Here is a 12,524-nt window from a genome sequence, read left to right on the forward strand (position 1 = left end):
GTTCATGTTGTAAATTTTACGGCAGACAGGTCTTTCCTTTCCTAGATGTGTCTGCATGCTGCAGGCCTGGCCAGCCCCGGGTCCCACTTAACACATAATCCAGAAATGGTCATGCAAAGTCCCATGAGATCATCGATCCATATTCAACCCGGTGCAATGACTGTGTCGGTTCAACCCTTCTTCATGATCACTGAATATATTCGAAACACTCAACTGGGATTTTATGAAAAATATAATTCAGTCCAGCTCCTTAGATTTCATAAGAATTCCTGGGTGATGTCTGCCCAACCCCGCACGGATTAGTAGAGAGGATTATTGCAGGGTTAAATCCTGCAGTCTGCGTTCCAGCAGAACTCCCAGTGAAGTCAATGCTAGAATAAAGCAGAGGCCCAATTCCTCCCGTCAGTGCTGGCACATGTGTGCTATGAGTTGTATAGCAGCCATGGAGCAAAGTATCCTCCATCCAGGCCATGGAGCAGCAGCAAAGCTGCCCCTACGGCCACTAGTCTGTGTGTGGGATGTACACACGTGTCCCATACCCTGCCTGTCCCACACTGGGCTCCCAAACCCCACCTCCGCACAGCAGCGGAGGACAGGTGCAGACTGACGGTGTGGAACCCTGCTCTCCCCAGGCTGCATTGCACTCAGTCCCTGGCCTTCCCTGCAGAAGCTGCAGAACGGCGGGCAGAGAGGGAGGCTCAAAGTCAGGACTACATGGTTTGGTCTGTAGAGTGGATGCTAGAGGCAAGCCTGCTAGATTGCTGTATAGCACAGTCTACGTTTTGCAGAATGAGGCACATGCATTTAGAAAAATACACAGGCAGTTGCTCAGCTGATTTCTGAGTGCAGTTCCCACAGCTCTGCACACAAATCAGCAGCTAGAGGTGTCATGGGTCATTGGTGCATTTATTTACTGCGTCCCGTCATGGTAATTTCAGCTACAATTAAGGGTGCGACTGCATGGGCATTTTTGTAAATGCAGGCCCGCCTGGGCTTGATGGTCTCCTGGCTTTGCTGGGAAGAGGCCTCTTTTTCTGGCAAGCGGGGTGATTTGCAATCCATCCAGACACCAGTTCAAATCTCCTGCATGTGCTATTTGGTGAAAACTCTGCTTTTCGTGCAGGGTTTCTGCATCTAATTTTCTAAATTCTCTCATTAGGAGCCTATGCTCTAGCGAAGGCTTGCGGGGAGAGGGCTGGGTATGTTTTCAATAATCAGCAGGTATGAATTTGGCCCACAAGAACTGCAGAGTTGCCTTCTGGACTCTACACTCCAGTGTGATTTAGAACTGGAAGTACTTCAGGTTATAAAGTTTTACAAGTACTTTCTCTGTTCCAATTCAATGATTCTGCACTGAGTCACCCTCTTGCTGTGGACCAATGTTCCTGGAGTTAATTTACATTGGCAGCACTATTGCTTTATCTACAGAGTGTAATAGTCCTCACGCTCCACGGCACAGGAGGCGATGTATCTACCGAGATAGATAACGTCACTGCCTTTGGTTCTACTCTATATGACAGGCTGGGATTTCCAGAATGGATGAGTGGAGTTAGGTGCCCAAGTCAATAGGAGTTGGGTGTCTAATTCCCTTAGTGCCTTCCTCTTTGGCACTGAACTACTGGTTAGTTTGTATTTACTGGACTGTGTGGTATTAGAACCCTTCTAGACCGCTAGGGTGAGAATCACTTGGTCTGAGGAGGAGCCTATGCAAGGACGCCAGAGGCATTTAAGCCCCGTGCTTGACAACGGCCACCACGCCGGGGAGGCTAGTGGCCTAGATGGCACGTGAAGGCGTTTCTCTCTACTCCCTGCTCACCGTGAAGGTGGGGTCCGTACCCACCTGAATACGGTGGTATGGTGGAGTGTGTGTCACAACAGGCTAGATACACGGCAGGGTTTCCTGTCTCCATGGGGGCAACGCCATGTTCTGTCATCACTCTTGGCCAGGGTTGGCACTGAATCGTTGATGGTCTGTCTTTGGGGCACTGAGCTGAACCCCATTCTGCTCCGAGAGCGTCAATGCGCCAACGATGTTGTCTCGTTGGCTGAGGGCCGACGTGGGTGGGCAAGAAGCAATGCGCGCTGGTCTGATTATTAAGTGCCTGACCGCTACCATCAAGCCGCGTCCAACTCCTGATCGCCACCAGCTCCCTATTCACCTGTGTGGATGGCACACTGAGCTGGTGGCAGCTGTCAAACATTTGGGCATGCTCAAGGGTGCCCTGAAGCTGTGGATATGCCTTGTAGCAGCAGCTGCTGCCAGGTTTCAGGCCCTTCAGCAGTGTCTGGGAGGGCGCACGTCATGGCGTCACGTTTGCTACACAGCTGCAGAGCTACAGGGCCCAGTGAGACCAGCTCCGTCGTAGGGTGCGGAGGGAAGCGGAAGAACACGGAGCTGACGTTTTCGATTCCTTTCTATCAAGCGGCAGGACAAGATCAGGACGGAGGGTATTTGCAGGTGAACCCAGCCACTGCCTCCATCCGTGCTGGCTTGGTTTTGGCACCTTTCGCGGGATGGAGACGTTATTAAAATGGAAGACCAACGAATTCCAAAACCTGGGTACCAAGGAATGCTGCGACACGGCCGGTGATCATGTAGGCGTCCAAAGCTTTGGTGGTGCAACAAGATGGCCAGTGATGGACATAAACTGCATATGCCACCAGACCCGCGTACACCCCTTGCCAGAGACTGAGATGGGTGGCGGTCAATCTGTAAGGAGGCCAAGCACCTTTGGGCTTTGCCATGATGAAGATGCAGTATCAGGCCAGGGGAGGGATCATGACTGCATGAAAGCCGGGGCCAGGCTGGCTGTGAGTACATCTCCGAGGCTGGAGTAAGCCATGCCAGTCCCACACTCTGTCCCAACTCAGGGGGTGGATTTTGGCCCCCCCCCCAATTTCCAGCATGCTTGAATGAAAGGGTTAATGAAAAAGACTGCCACCCTCCCTGGGCGGTGGGAATGGTTCCGGGGACTTGGTAAGTGAGACGTGGAGCTTTTTACTTCCGGTTCCAATCCGGCGGAGGCCGGTAGTGACTGAAAACGGCTCGAGCATTACTAGGCGGCCTGCATGAAAGGGGCTCGTGTCTCAGTCCAACTCACAGATGACAGAAGGGGTGCAATTCCCCCACGCGAGGACCACCGGCCCCCCCCCCAGGATTCAGTGTGTGCCTGGCTCCCTGCTGGACCCCAGCGTGGGATGATTTTCACCCAGATGGCTCTAACTGGTAACCAAGGCCCTGATTTCAGTCAGCATGAGGGGCGCACGCCTCTCCTCACCCCTAGAGGCGGCCCCTGGGGAACTGTGATAAAGCGAATGCGCTGGAAAGCGTCCATTAGCATGGCCTGCTTGGTAGATGAGCAGAGGCTCCCAGCGGCATCAGCCTTTCCCAAGGACCCAATTCAATAAACAGTTTTTAAAAAACCTTCCAAATGACTTTGGCTCATCACCCTCTGGCCCATTTTCCCCAATGACCAGGAGGAGAATGAGAGAGGAGACCCCCGCTCCCCTAAACAGACGCGGAAGCAGAATAGCAGGAAGCCTGGGCTCCTTTTCAGACCAACTTACCTTGTTGCAGTTCGCCAGGTGGGCTTTCAGTCCAGAAACGCTGGAGTAGATGGCTTCACAGCTCTGCAGAAAGAAAGAAAGCAGCAGAGAGAGCTAGCAACTTCCTCCCTGTCTTTCTACATTTCACGGACGGCGGCCCACCATGCCCAGGAGGCTGTCTGATTGCCAGCCCCGGATAATCAGCATGAGGTTAATTTTCTGTGTGATGAATAGGGATGGAGCCGCACGTTTCCTATTAGCGCTAATGGGAGGCATGTGGCTAAGTCCCCCTGCACCAGGGCTGAAAAATGTATCCCTAAATGTCTCTGTGAAAAACGTACGTTTTCTAGTGGTTCGGGGGCCCTGCTGGGCCACCAGAGTTCTTACAGCAGCAGCAGAAGCTCACGGCAGAAAGGCTAATCACTCGGGCAGCAGCATAATCAGTTTCTGAGCAACGTCTTTTCAAAGTGCACATACGTGACAGTAATTAGCGAACACGGCTCACCCTGGCTTTAAAATTCCCATTAGCCAGGCTTCGTTCCGGATTATAAATCGATGGGCCGGTGAGACGGGTGCAGTTCACATCCAGAGGGAAGGCAGGCAAAGCCGGAGTTTCAAAAGTGGTTCGAGGCAGAAGTGCATGCCCAAAATACACGTACCTAATCGATGGGGGAAATGACTGGGCTGTGCACGCACACTTGGGTGTCACTGCATGCAAACAGCTAGTCTTTGCTAGTTGTACACTCCAGTACTTGAATTGCACAATCAGTTACTACAGTCACATCCATCTCATAGACGTGAAAATCAGGCCCCGACTTCCTTTAATAAGAGACCGTCTAGGGAAATGTGGGTCCTGAACACAAAGAGACTCTCGCAATCCAAACCTGCAGTCTTTAGTCAGGCAAAACTCCCCTTGACTTCCACGGCCCAAATGCTGCAGTCCATAGGAAGGACCCTCTGAACCGCTCCGTTAGCTCAACAAGCAGCGCTCCCCCCCGGGAACAACGAGCCCCCGATTCTCAGTTCTCCTCTCCAGCCTCTTGCTGGTGATGATGTCCATCAGTATCAGAATGAGTATCACGTGAGTGCACAGTGACTGGACATGCTTCAACTAGGCATCAAGGCAACGAAAAGGGAAACTATAAAAAAATATCAATGGGCCAAATCCTGAAGTCTTTCCTCGGGCCGAAGCTCTATTAACTTCACTGGGAGTTTTGCCTGAGTACGGACTGAATAAAAACCTAAGCAAGCACCACGGGGGTTTTCCCACTCAGAATTCCCTCCTTCTGCTGCATATTCCAACGGTGTGTTTTGTTTTCCACACCACGCATGTGACGTGTACAGGAAATGTCCTTACGTTATTGGGGCAGTTGATGTATCCTTTCTCCTTCACTTCATTTTTCCAATTTTCCAACAGCCTGAGATTTAACTTCGGAAGCCCCGGCCGGGTGTAATTGAGCTGCCAAAGAATGGAACAGTATTAGGAGAGCTGCGCCCACCCGCCCTCAGTGCCTTTGAATGGGCTTCACCCCTGGGAGAGGGGAATCAGGGCTGAAAAACGAGTTTGGTGCTTTCAGCCAAATCCTCGCCACAGAACACAATCCAGCGTGAGAGTTGATCTCTGCTCTGGAGTGGCCAGTGATTGGGAATAAAAGTGAGGCTGGCTAAGGTGGATGACAGAATAGCGTGGGAGAAACTGCCTACACTACGGCTGGTGCCAGCTAGTGCTATTTTCTATGCTATTTGAAGCAGCTGTTTTCTGAAGACAGCTGTCCTGGAGTCTGATCTCCCATTGACTTCAGTGGGGGCAGTACCGGGCCCAACATTTCCACTGCATAGTGCGAAAGATGTCCCTAGCATTGCTGCACTTCATAACCAATGAATAAACAACACTCTGTTGTTGGCAGAGGGTGTGATGTCTAACTTTCAATAGCCTCCCTGGCTCCCATCCACTGATTAACGGGACTATTCCATTAAACAATGAAAGACTTTGTGTCTCAGTCTGCTCTCTCTTTTTGGCTTGGCTTCTCCCTCCAAATGCTTTTAATTACAGCTTTGTTAGTAACTCTGGGGCTTAGCGTAATAGGCCAGACCTCTAAATGGGCCTCAGTGTGGACTTCACTTCCATATGCACAGCATTCCACACACAATCACATCCATGGGCAATTTCTGTGCTGTACTCTTGCACGTGCATATGTCAGCTTAAGTTTTCAGGGAAATGTACGTGTGACTGTATGCTTCCTTTGCATGCTGTGTCCTTGTAATTGCATGCACAAATGGGCATTTCCATAGTCTAACTGGCCAGCTGCATGTGCAGCTACTGCTGTTGCATTTTTGTGTGTGGAACCGCAGACGGTTTTCTGAAAATTTAGACTGATGGATTTTGCATGTGTGAATTCTACCCTCCGTGCTCACGAGCGATAATGCATAAATAAACTGCGCTTGCACGAAGGCACAACAGGGCATGTTTTGAAGGTGTTCCCCAAAGGAATTCAAGATCACATTTTCCAACAGAATTGGGAGCTGACATTTCTTTCCCATCTGTGACTTTCCTGAATATACTGAATTTCTCTTCTTGCCTTCTTCCATCTGGGATGGTGTAACATGGCCCCCTTCCGGCAGACTGCTCTGAAACATGGAACTCACTGAGAAGGGGGTGCCAGTGTCCCACCAAATTCGGATGACTTTAAATCAGTCAAGAGCCCTGCCCTCAAACACAGGCCTTCCAGCGTCAGTCAAATCTAACCAAAAACCGAAAGAGCCATGTCTCAGAACAGACCATTTAAAGGCAACATCCATGTGCCCAACGCTGTCCAGGAGCAACGTGGTAATTTGGAAAAGGCCATAACCAGCGGGTAGATGGAGCCAACAACTGAGGGGCGAGGAGCCTACATAGGAATGTCCACTGCCCTTGAAAACCTTTCAGTCATTGGTGCCTACAACTGGCCAGCAGAGGTGCTCCCCCCCTCATTAAAAAGAAAAATAAAATCAATAAACAATGCAAACGAACACTACCACCAACTGGGGACGGAGCCAGCAGCCGCCCATCCCTGCGGCATCACGGGGGGCGCTGAGATTCCGACACCTCTAGTCTATTGCTCCAGCTGCCCAGCTCCATAGAGAAATTAGTGTCACAATAACTTGCAAATCCCACGTTTCCCCAGAGTGCTGCGGTTCCAAAGATGTCAGAATCATCTTTATATCTCTATTAAGAAGGGAGCCTCGGGCTTGGAATATTTTATTCTTTCCATTTATTTTCTCAAACAGCTTGTAAGTAAAAATCTTCATGGCCAAGTCATTAAACAGCTACCACGGCATTTGGCTAAGGCCCATCACCATTTCAGGAGATTAGTTGGGGATGGAGTCGGTGGGAATGCTTTTTGACTGACAGCTGTATTTCATTAGCCCTCATATTTCAATCCTCTCCCTCTAGACAGCTCTCCTTCCCTAACATACACCATAACAAATCAAAACCACACATGGTTGCTAAGCCAGAGCCAGCAAACTGCAAATCAAGCAGGCTTTATGAGTCAGAGAGGTTCTTAGCATAAGACACTGTTCTCTGATCACATGCAGTCTCTGTAGAGCAAAAATTCTGGGAGGAAGAGGAGATAGTTACTGAGCAATTCGCCTTTGGAGACACGGGTTCAAAGCTAGTTTGGGTTACAAGTGTCATGGATTTGTGAGTCTCAGCCTCGATCCTTAATTAATAGGCTTTGTGCAGAGCACAGAAACCGTTTTTTGAGATGGGCCGGAACAAGCATCCTGTGTCTTAAATTCACTCCTGCCCCCATCTTGGGTTTGTTGGAAAATCCAAACCCAGGTTTGAATTTTGCCCCCCTTGCTTTATAACAGGCCAAGGCAAACCTCCATATCTAAGCCACCCTGATTTTGGAGGCATTGGAAATCGAGATCCTGGATTGGATTTCACAGCCTGAGCCCGGGTCTAAACTTGTCACAGGTCTTCACTCAGCCAAAGGCCAGAACCGGAACAAGGCTGCTGCCGATCAGTGGGGCAATCCCTCCTTTACGTTAGCAGCTGTGCTAGCGCATTTCAGCCTGGATCGGTGCCAGAACGTCACCCCTCAGCCCTCCAAAGGGATTGACAATGGGGCAGCGGCGTGGACAAATGCTCACTAGAAGATAGGCCAAAGACCAACCAACTCATTCCATGTGTGACCTCAGGTAGGATTTGGACCTCCAGTTCCAGGAGTTAAAAGGGCTTAGTCACTGAACACCAGGCCGAGGGTTGTTGCCAACCCTCCAGGATTGCCTGGGTGTCTCCAGGACTTAAAGATTATGCCATGTGATGAACCCTCCAGGAATACGTCCAACCAAAGCTGGCACCCCGGGTAGGCCATTCACCCCAGCCTGAGACCCACAATCTTTACAGTAACTAATTCATCAAGACATGGATGCAGCCAAAGAATGCTGCACAGGGATGGGCTGTAGCGCTCTGCTGTTTCCTTGCAGGCGCATCTAGAAAAACCACAAAAGCCAGTCACAGTTTATCTCCCTAAGAACCACAACAGAGCCCTGAGAGGAACAGGGCTAGGACAGCGGAGTCCCTGCCTGACTTATTAAATCTACAACAGGGGAGCCACTCTGGGCTTGCTGCACAGAGACCCCTAGAAAATTGCTCCTCCAAATAAGCGGCTGACCATTCAGATTGTTCCACAGAGGGAGGGCAGCCAACCATGAAATAGATCTTCTGTCCCCAGAGAGGCAGCACTGTGCGATTTCTTGCAGTCACTCCTCCTAAGTGGCGAGGTAGGTGCACACATCCCACCAGAGCCTGGAGCGGGAGTGACCAAAGTCTACATCTGCGTGAGGCCTGAGTGATGCCCCCTTCTGGGGTATGTTAGACTCATTACGTGCCAGCAATGCCAGCGGAGGGTTCAAGGAGAAATCTTTCCAGTGCCTTTCTGGAGCTTCGGGAGAATGGGCCTTTCCCAGAATGCGCGTGGCATATCCAGCAGTCATCTAGATGCGTCACAGAAAGATTGGGGGTGAGAAAACAAGGCTCCGGTCGAAATGTGGGTTTGGTCAGTGCAAAGATGAACCTGTTGTTGAAGTGCATTAATTCTGGAGGAATCGTTTTTCTCTAGTGCCATAGCCTGGGTCATGAGGAGCCTGTGAAATTGTCTCAAAGCCATTATAACGACCAAGCTGAACTTAGGTTTTCAGCTGCACGGCAGACTACCGCTGCTCGAGTTACAGGAGAACGTCAAGCAGCTGGTAGTTGTAGAAATGTGTTCTCTTCTGCGTGGGCTAGCCACTAGACGGGAACGTGACACACGCTGAGCAAGCAGTAGGCCGGGGTTATGACTGTAAAGAGAGGTACATCCATTTAAGAAACTTTCCACTGGCTAGAAAACTGGAGCCAGCAAATTGCCTCAGCTGGGGGATCTGACAGAACTGAGAGAAGATTGTCGTGAGCTATTTTGCAATTGGGATACACCTAACGACTCCCAGGATTTAAACTTTGTTCCCAAGACTATCAACGCTGCCCGGAAAAGGGGAGAGGTTGCCTTTTTCGTTGGCATTTTTACTCACAATGTAGAAGGGTTGATGATAGACTGGGAATTCAGAGGGTCCAGGGACTGAGGGGAGTCACTTTCTAAAGTAGATGACAAGTAGCTGGCACTGGCCTTTACCCAGGGGCATAAAGCCTTCAATGCCCGAAATTGGGGGACATCTAATTCCCTCAGGACTCTTGAAAATGGCAGCCTTGTCTACACTAGAAAGGATTTTCTGGCACAGCTATACCGGCAACCCTGCCAGTTTATCCCAATACAGCTCAGACCAGTTCCCCAAACGAAATGAGTGACACAAGCGAAAGGACTTTTGGGCCAGTATAAACGTGTCTTCATTAGGGCTTTTGCCAGCACAGCTCTGTCAGTTAGGAGAGGGGTTTTTCCACCCTCCTGATGGACTAAGCTACGTCGGCAAAATTTTTAAGTGTAGACCAGTGGAGTGAGGGAAGTGAGCCAGTCTGGTGGGGAAAAAGATCGTTCTGAAAGAAAGGGGGGAGAAAAGCAAAGCAATCGAGAGCCTCGCCGTGTATTTTAAAGTCACCAAAGCTCCTATCGGCAGCCCAGTGAAGAGCCTCCTGCCTCGTTCGAGGCTGTTTATTTTGCCAGTGATTATGGTGTACAATGAATTTACTTTTTGAAAAGATGAGCCGCCCAGGGAACAAGGCCCTGTTTGCAACACACTCAAGGCTTTCAGAGAAAAAAATCAATCTTTGTGATATTGACCCTACCTAAAAATCAAGGAGAGATTCGCCCTTAATAACAAACCCCGTAGAGGTCAGCTTGCAATCAGAGTTCTTGAGATCAAGGACCCTTCTTTGGAGTTCAGAATCTGGATTAAACCACTTGAATCATATTTTAGGCAAAGCATTAACTAGAAGTGACTTTCCCACAAGTGGCTGACGTCAGTGTTTTGGCTAAGAACATGGGGGAAGAAGTTATGCCTCTTTATGGGGAGTACTCAGCGTTCACACATTCCTGGGAATGACCTTTATTTTAGAAATCACAGCACGTAGGCACTGAAATTCAGAGCAATCAGAAAAGAGTTTCACAGAGCTGTGGCCTGCTAAAAGGCTCATGGCCCTGTCTACAAAATAAAACACGCTCCTCCTCCCCCCAAAGAACAAAATAAAACAAAAAACAACCGAAGAGGGAGTGGAACTCGGGCAGGAATATGGTGGAGGGGGCCCAATGGAACACCCTGAGAACTCAAATCCAAACCTGAATTCCAGAGAATTTTTTTCTCAGAAAGCCTGGAGTGTGTTGCAAACAGAGCCTTGTTCCCTGGATGCCTTATCTTTTCAAAAAGTAAATGCATTATACACCAATGACTAGATCTAGAATGAACCCCCTCAAGACTCCTGATCTCCAAACTCTGGGGAAGTCTCGATCCAGACTCAAACCCATTTCTTGGGGAACAGGGGTCTGATCGTGCTAGTGGTGGAGCAGCACCCGTGTGGCATTAAGCTCCATCACTTTCCACTGGCGTCTAAGGGAGTCGGGGACACTCGGCATTTCACAGGATGAGGTTCTAACTATAGCATTGAATGTACCAATAAATGCCCTTTTCCCTTTTAGGCTCATTGACAAATTATTTTGGTTTCTTAATGAAAGGTTGTGGCTCATGTCCCGGGTTACAATCAGACAAGGGAAAGTATTTATAGAATCTAAACAAATGAAAATGTCTTAACTTAAAAAGGAAGATTATTTCTAGGGGAAGTTACTCCAGTTCTCAACATTTATTTGTACTGCATCTCACACACTGAGGTCTTGGTCCATGACTGGGACTCCGAGGTGCCGTGGCAACACAAATCCTCATCCTCATCAAGAGTAAACACAAAGCAATACAAGGAGAGAAGGGAAACTCAGCGGAATGGAAGGGACAAGATATGGCTGGCAAGCTGCTTACAGAATCACTAGCAAGCCAACTTCCGGGCAGCGAGTGACAGGGAACCCAATGCCTCTCTCTCCAGCTAATTCAAGCACTGGGAAGAAAGGGAACTGCCCAAAACATGCACTTTTAATTTCAGCCAAAAATTTCAATTTTTTTCAGTGAAAATCTTCGAAACAAAGTAAGATTTTTGTTCCAAAACTTTTTTTTTCTTTGTAAAATGGAGCCCAAGTCAAACTGGTTTCCCAAAGCATTTTGACGTTGACACAACTGAATTTTTCAACAGCCAAAGATTGCAAATAACTCTAGCAATAAAGTTTTCAAGGCTCATGGCACAGCTCTTCTCTAAAAAGGACTATGGAACCAACGGCACCGTGGTGCGTTGTTCATTGCCTCTCCGAGACGCCCAGCTGTCATCTGCTCAGACAGCACGAAGGGAGATGTTTTTTCTAACTGCCCACTCAGGCTGGGTTCTTTGCCGCTTATGCGTTGCAAAGGATAATAAATTCTCCAGTCAAAACTTACTTAACACTTCTGTTGAAAACACGAAAGGCGGAATGGTCTCGACTAGACAGGCAGAGTCTACGGAAAGGACATCGGACTAGAATTCAGGAGGCCTGGGTTTTATTCCCAGCCGTGTCTCTCATTTACTGTGTGACCTCAGGCCAATCACTTCACCGCGTGGTGCATCTGTTTCCCCCCTCCCAGCACCTGTCCGTCTTTTCTATTTAGACGATGAGGTCTTTGGGACAGGGAATGTCTCGCTATGTGTAAGCACAGCGAAGAACACAGTGGGCCTCTAGGCTATGGGAATCAAAATCATAATGATCAGAATCCACTCGCTCTGCCGTAGAGGTATCTGCCGTGCTGAGCAGGAAGAAAAACGTATGAATCATGACTGCGAACAGGGTGACAATGCAAAGAGGGAACAGATTTGTAGAATAAGACTGGGCCATTTTCATAGTCACTTTTCAGAGCAGAATCACCCCATGCAAGCCAGGCCTAAACACCTCACCCTCATCAAAACAGGGCAAGCTGGCGCCTGAGCTCTGAGACCTTCCCCCATGGCAGGTTAAAGACCAAGGCTCCAGTCAAAGCAGGAACATCTACGCTGCTATTTTGAGCCCTGCAGCTCAAGCCTCATGAGCCCGTCAATTGACTCAGCGCTGCGTGTCTTTTATTGCAGTGTAGACACACGCGGTAAGACCCGGGCTTGCGGACTTGGTGCTTCCAAGCCCAGGCCTGAGTGTCCACACTGCGTTGTGAACCTGGGCTAACAACTGTTCGACCTGGGTCTCACAGCTGTGCTATCGCATCCATACTGCACTACGCAGACCGCCCGACTTGCGTCTGCGGCTTGACCTGTGTCCACACTGCAACATGATGGGGCTTGGACTCGAGTCACAGCGGGACGTGGGCTCTGACCCACCCCCCTAGCAGGGTCCAAGGACCTGGGCCCTGACTGCTCACTGACCCAAGTCAGCCTGCTCTGTGCGTGGATGGAAGAGGGGCTTGGGCTGAAATCTGAGTCAGACTTAACGTGCAGTGTAGAC

At 49.5% G+C, this 12,524-nt stretch overlaps 1 protein-coding gene across 4 annotated transcripts in view; it reads right to left on the minus strand.

Moving 5' to 3' along the window:
* ZNF512B (zinc finger protein 512B) overlaps window positions 1–12,524 on the minus strand; it is a 51,868-nt gene that overhangs the window by 2,557 nt on the left and 36,787 nt on the right. For all 4 annotated transcript variants that reach the window (XM_067554072.1, XM_067554071.1, XM_067554074.1 and 1 more), the window contains 2 exons: window positions 4,904–5,005; window positions 3,568–3,630 (listed from right to left, as the gene is read on the minus strand). In XM_067554072.1, the coding sequence (XP_067410173.1) occupies window positions 3,568–3,630; window positions 4,904–5,005 (165 nt within the window). The remainder of the gene's footprint in view (window positions 1–3,567; window positions 3,631–4,903; window positions 5,006–12,524) is intronic.

The sequence above is a fragment of the Emydura macquarii genome, unplaced genomic scaffold (assembly GCF_026122565.2).
Source record: "Emydura macquarii macquarii isolate MOO-44397 ecotype Brisbane River unplaced genomic scaffold, CSIRO-AGI_Emac_v2 contig_1483, whole genome shotgun sequence".
NCBI lineage: Eukaryota > Metazoa > Chordata > Testudines > Chelidae > Emydura > Emydura macquarii.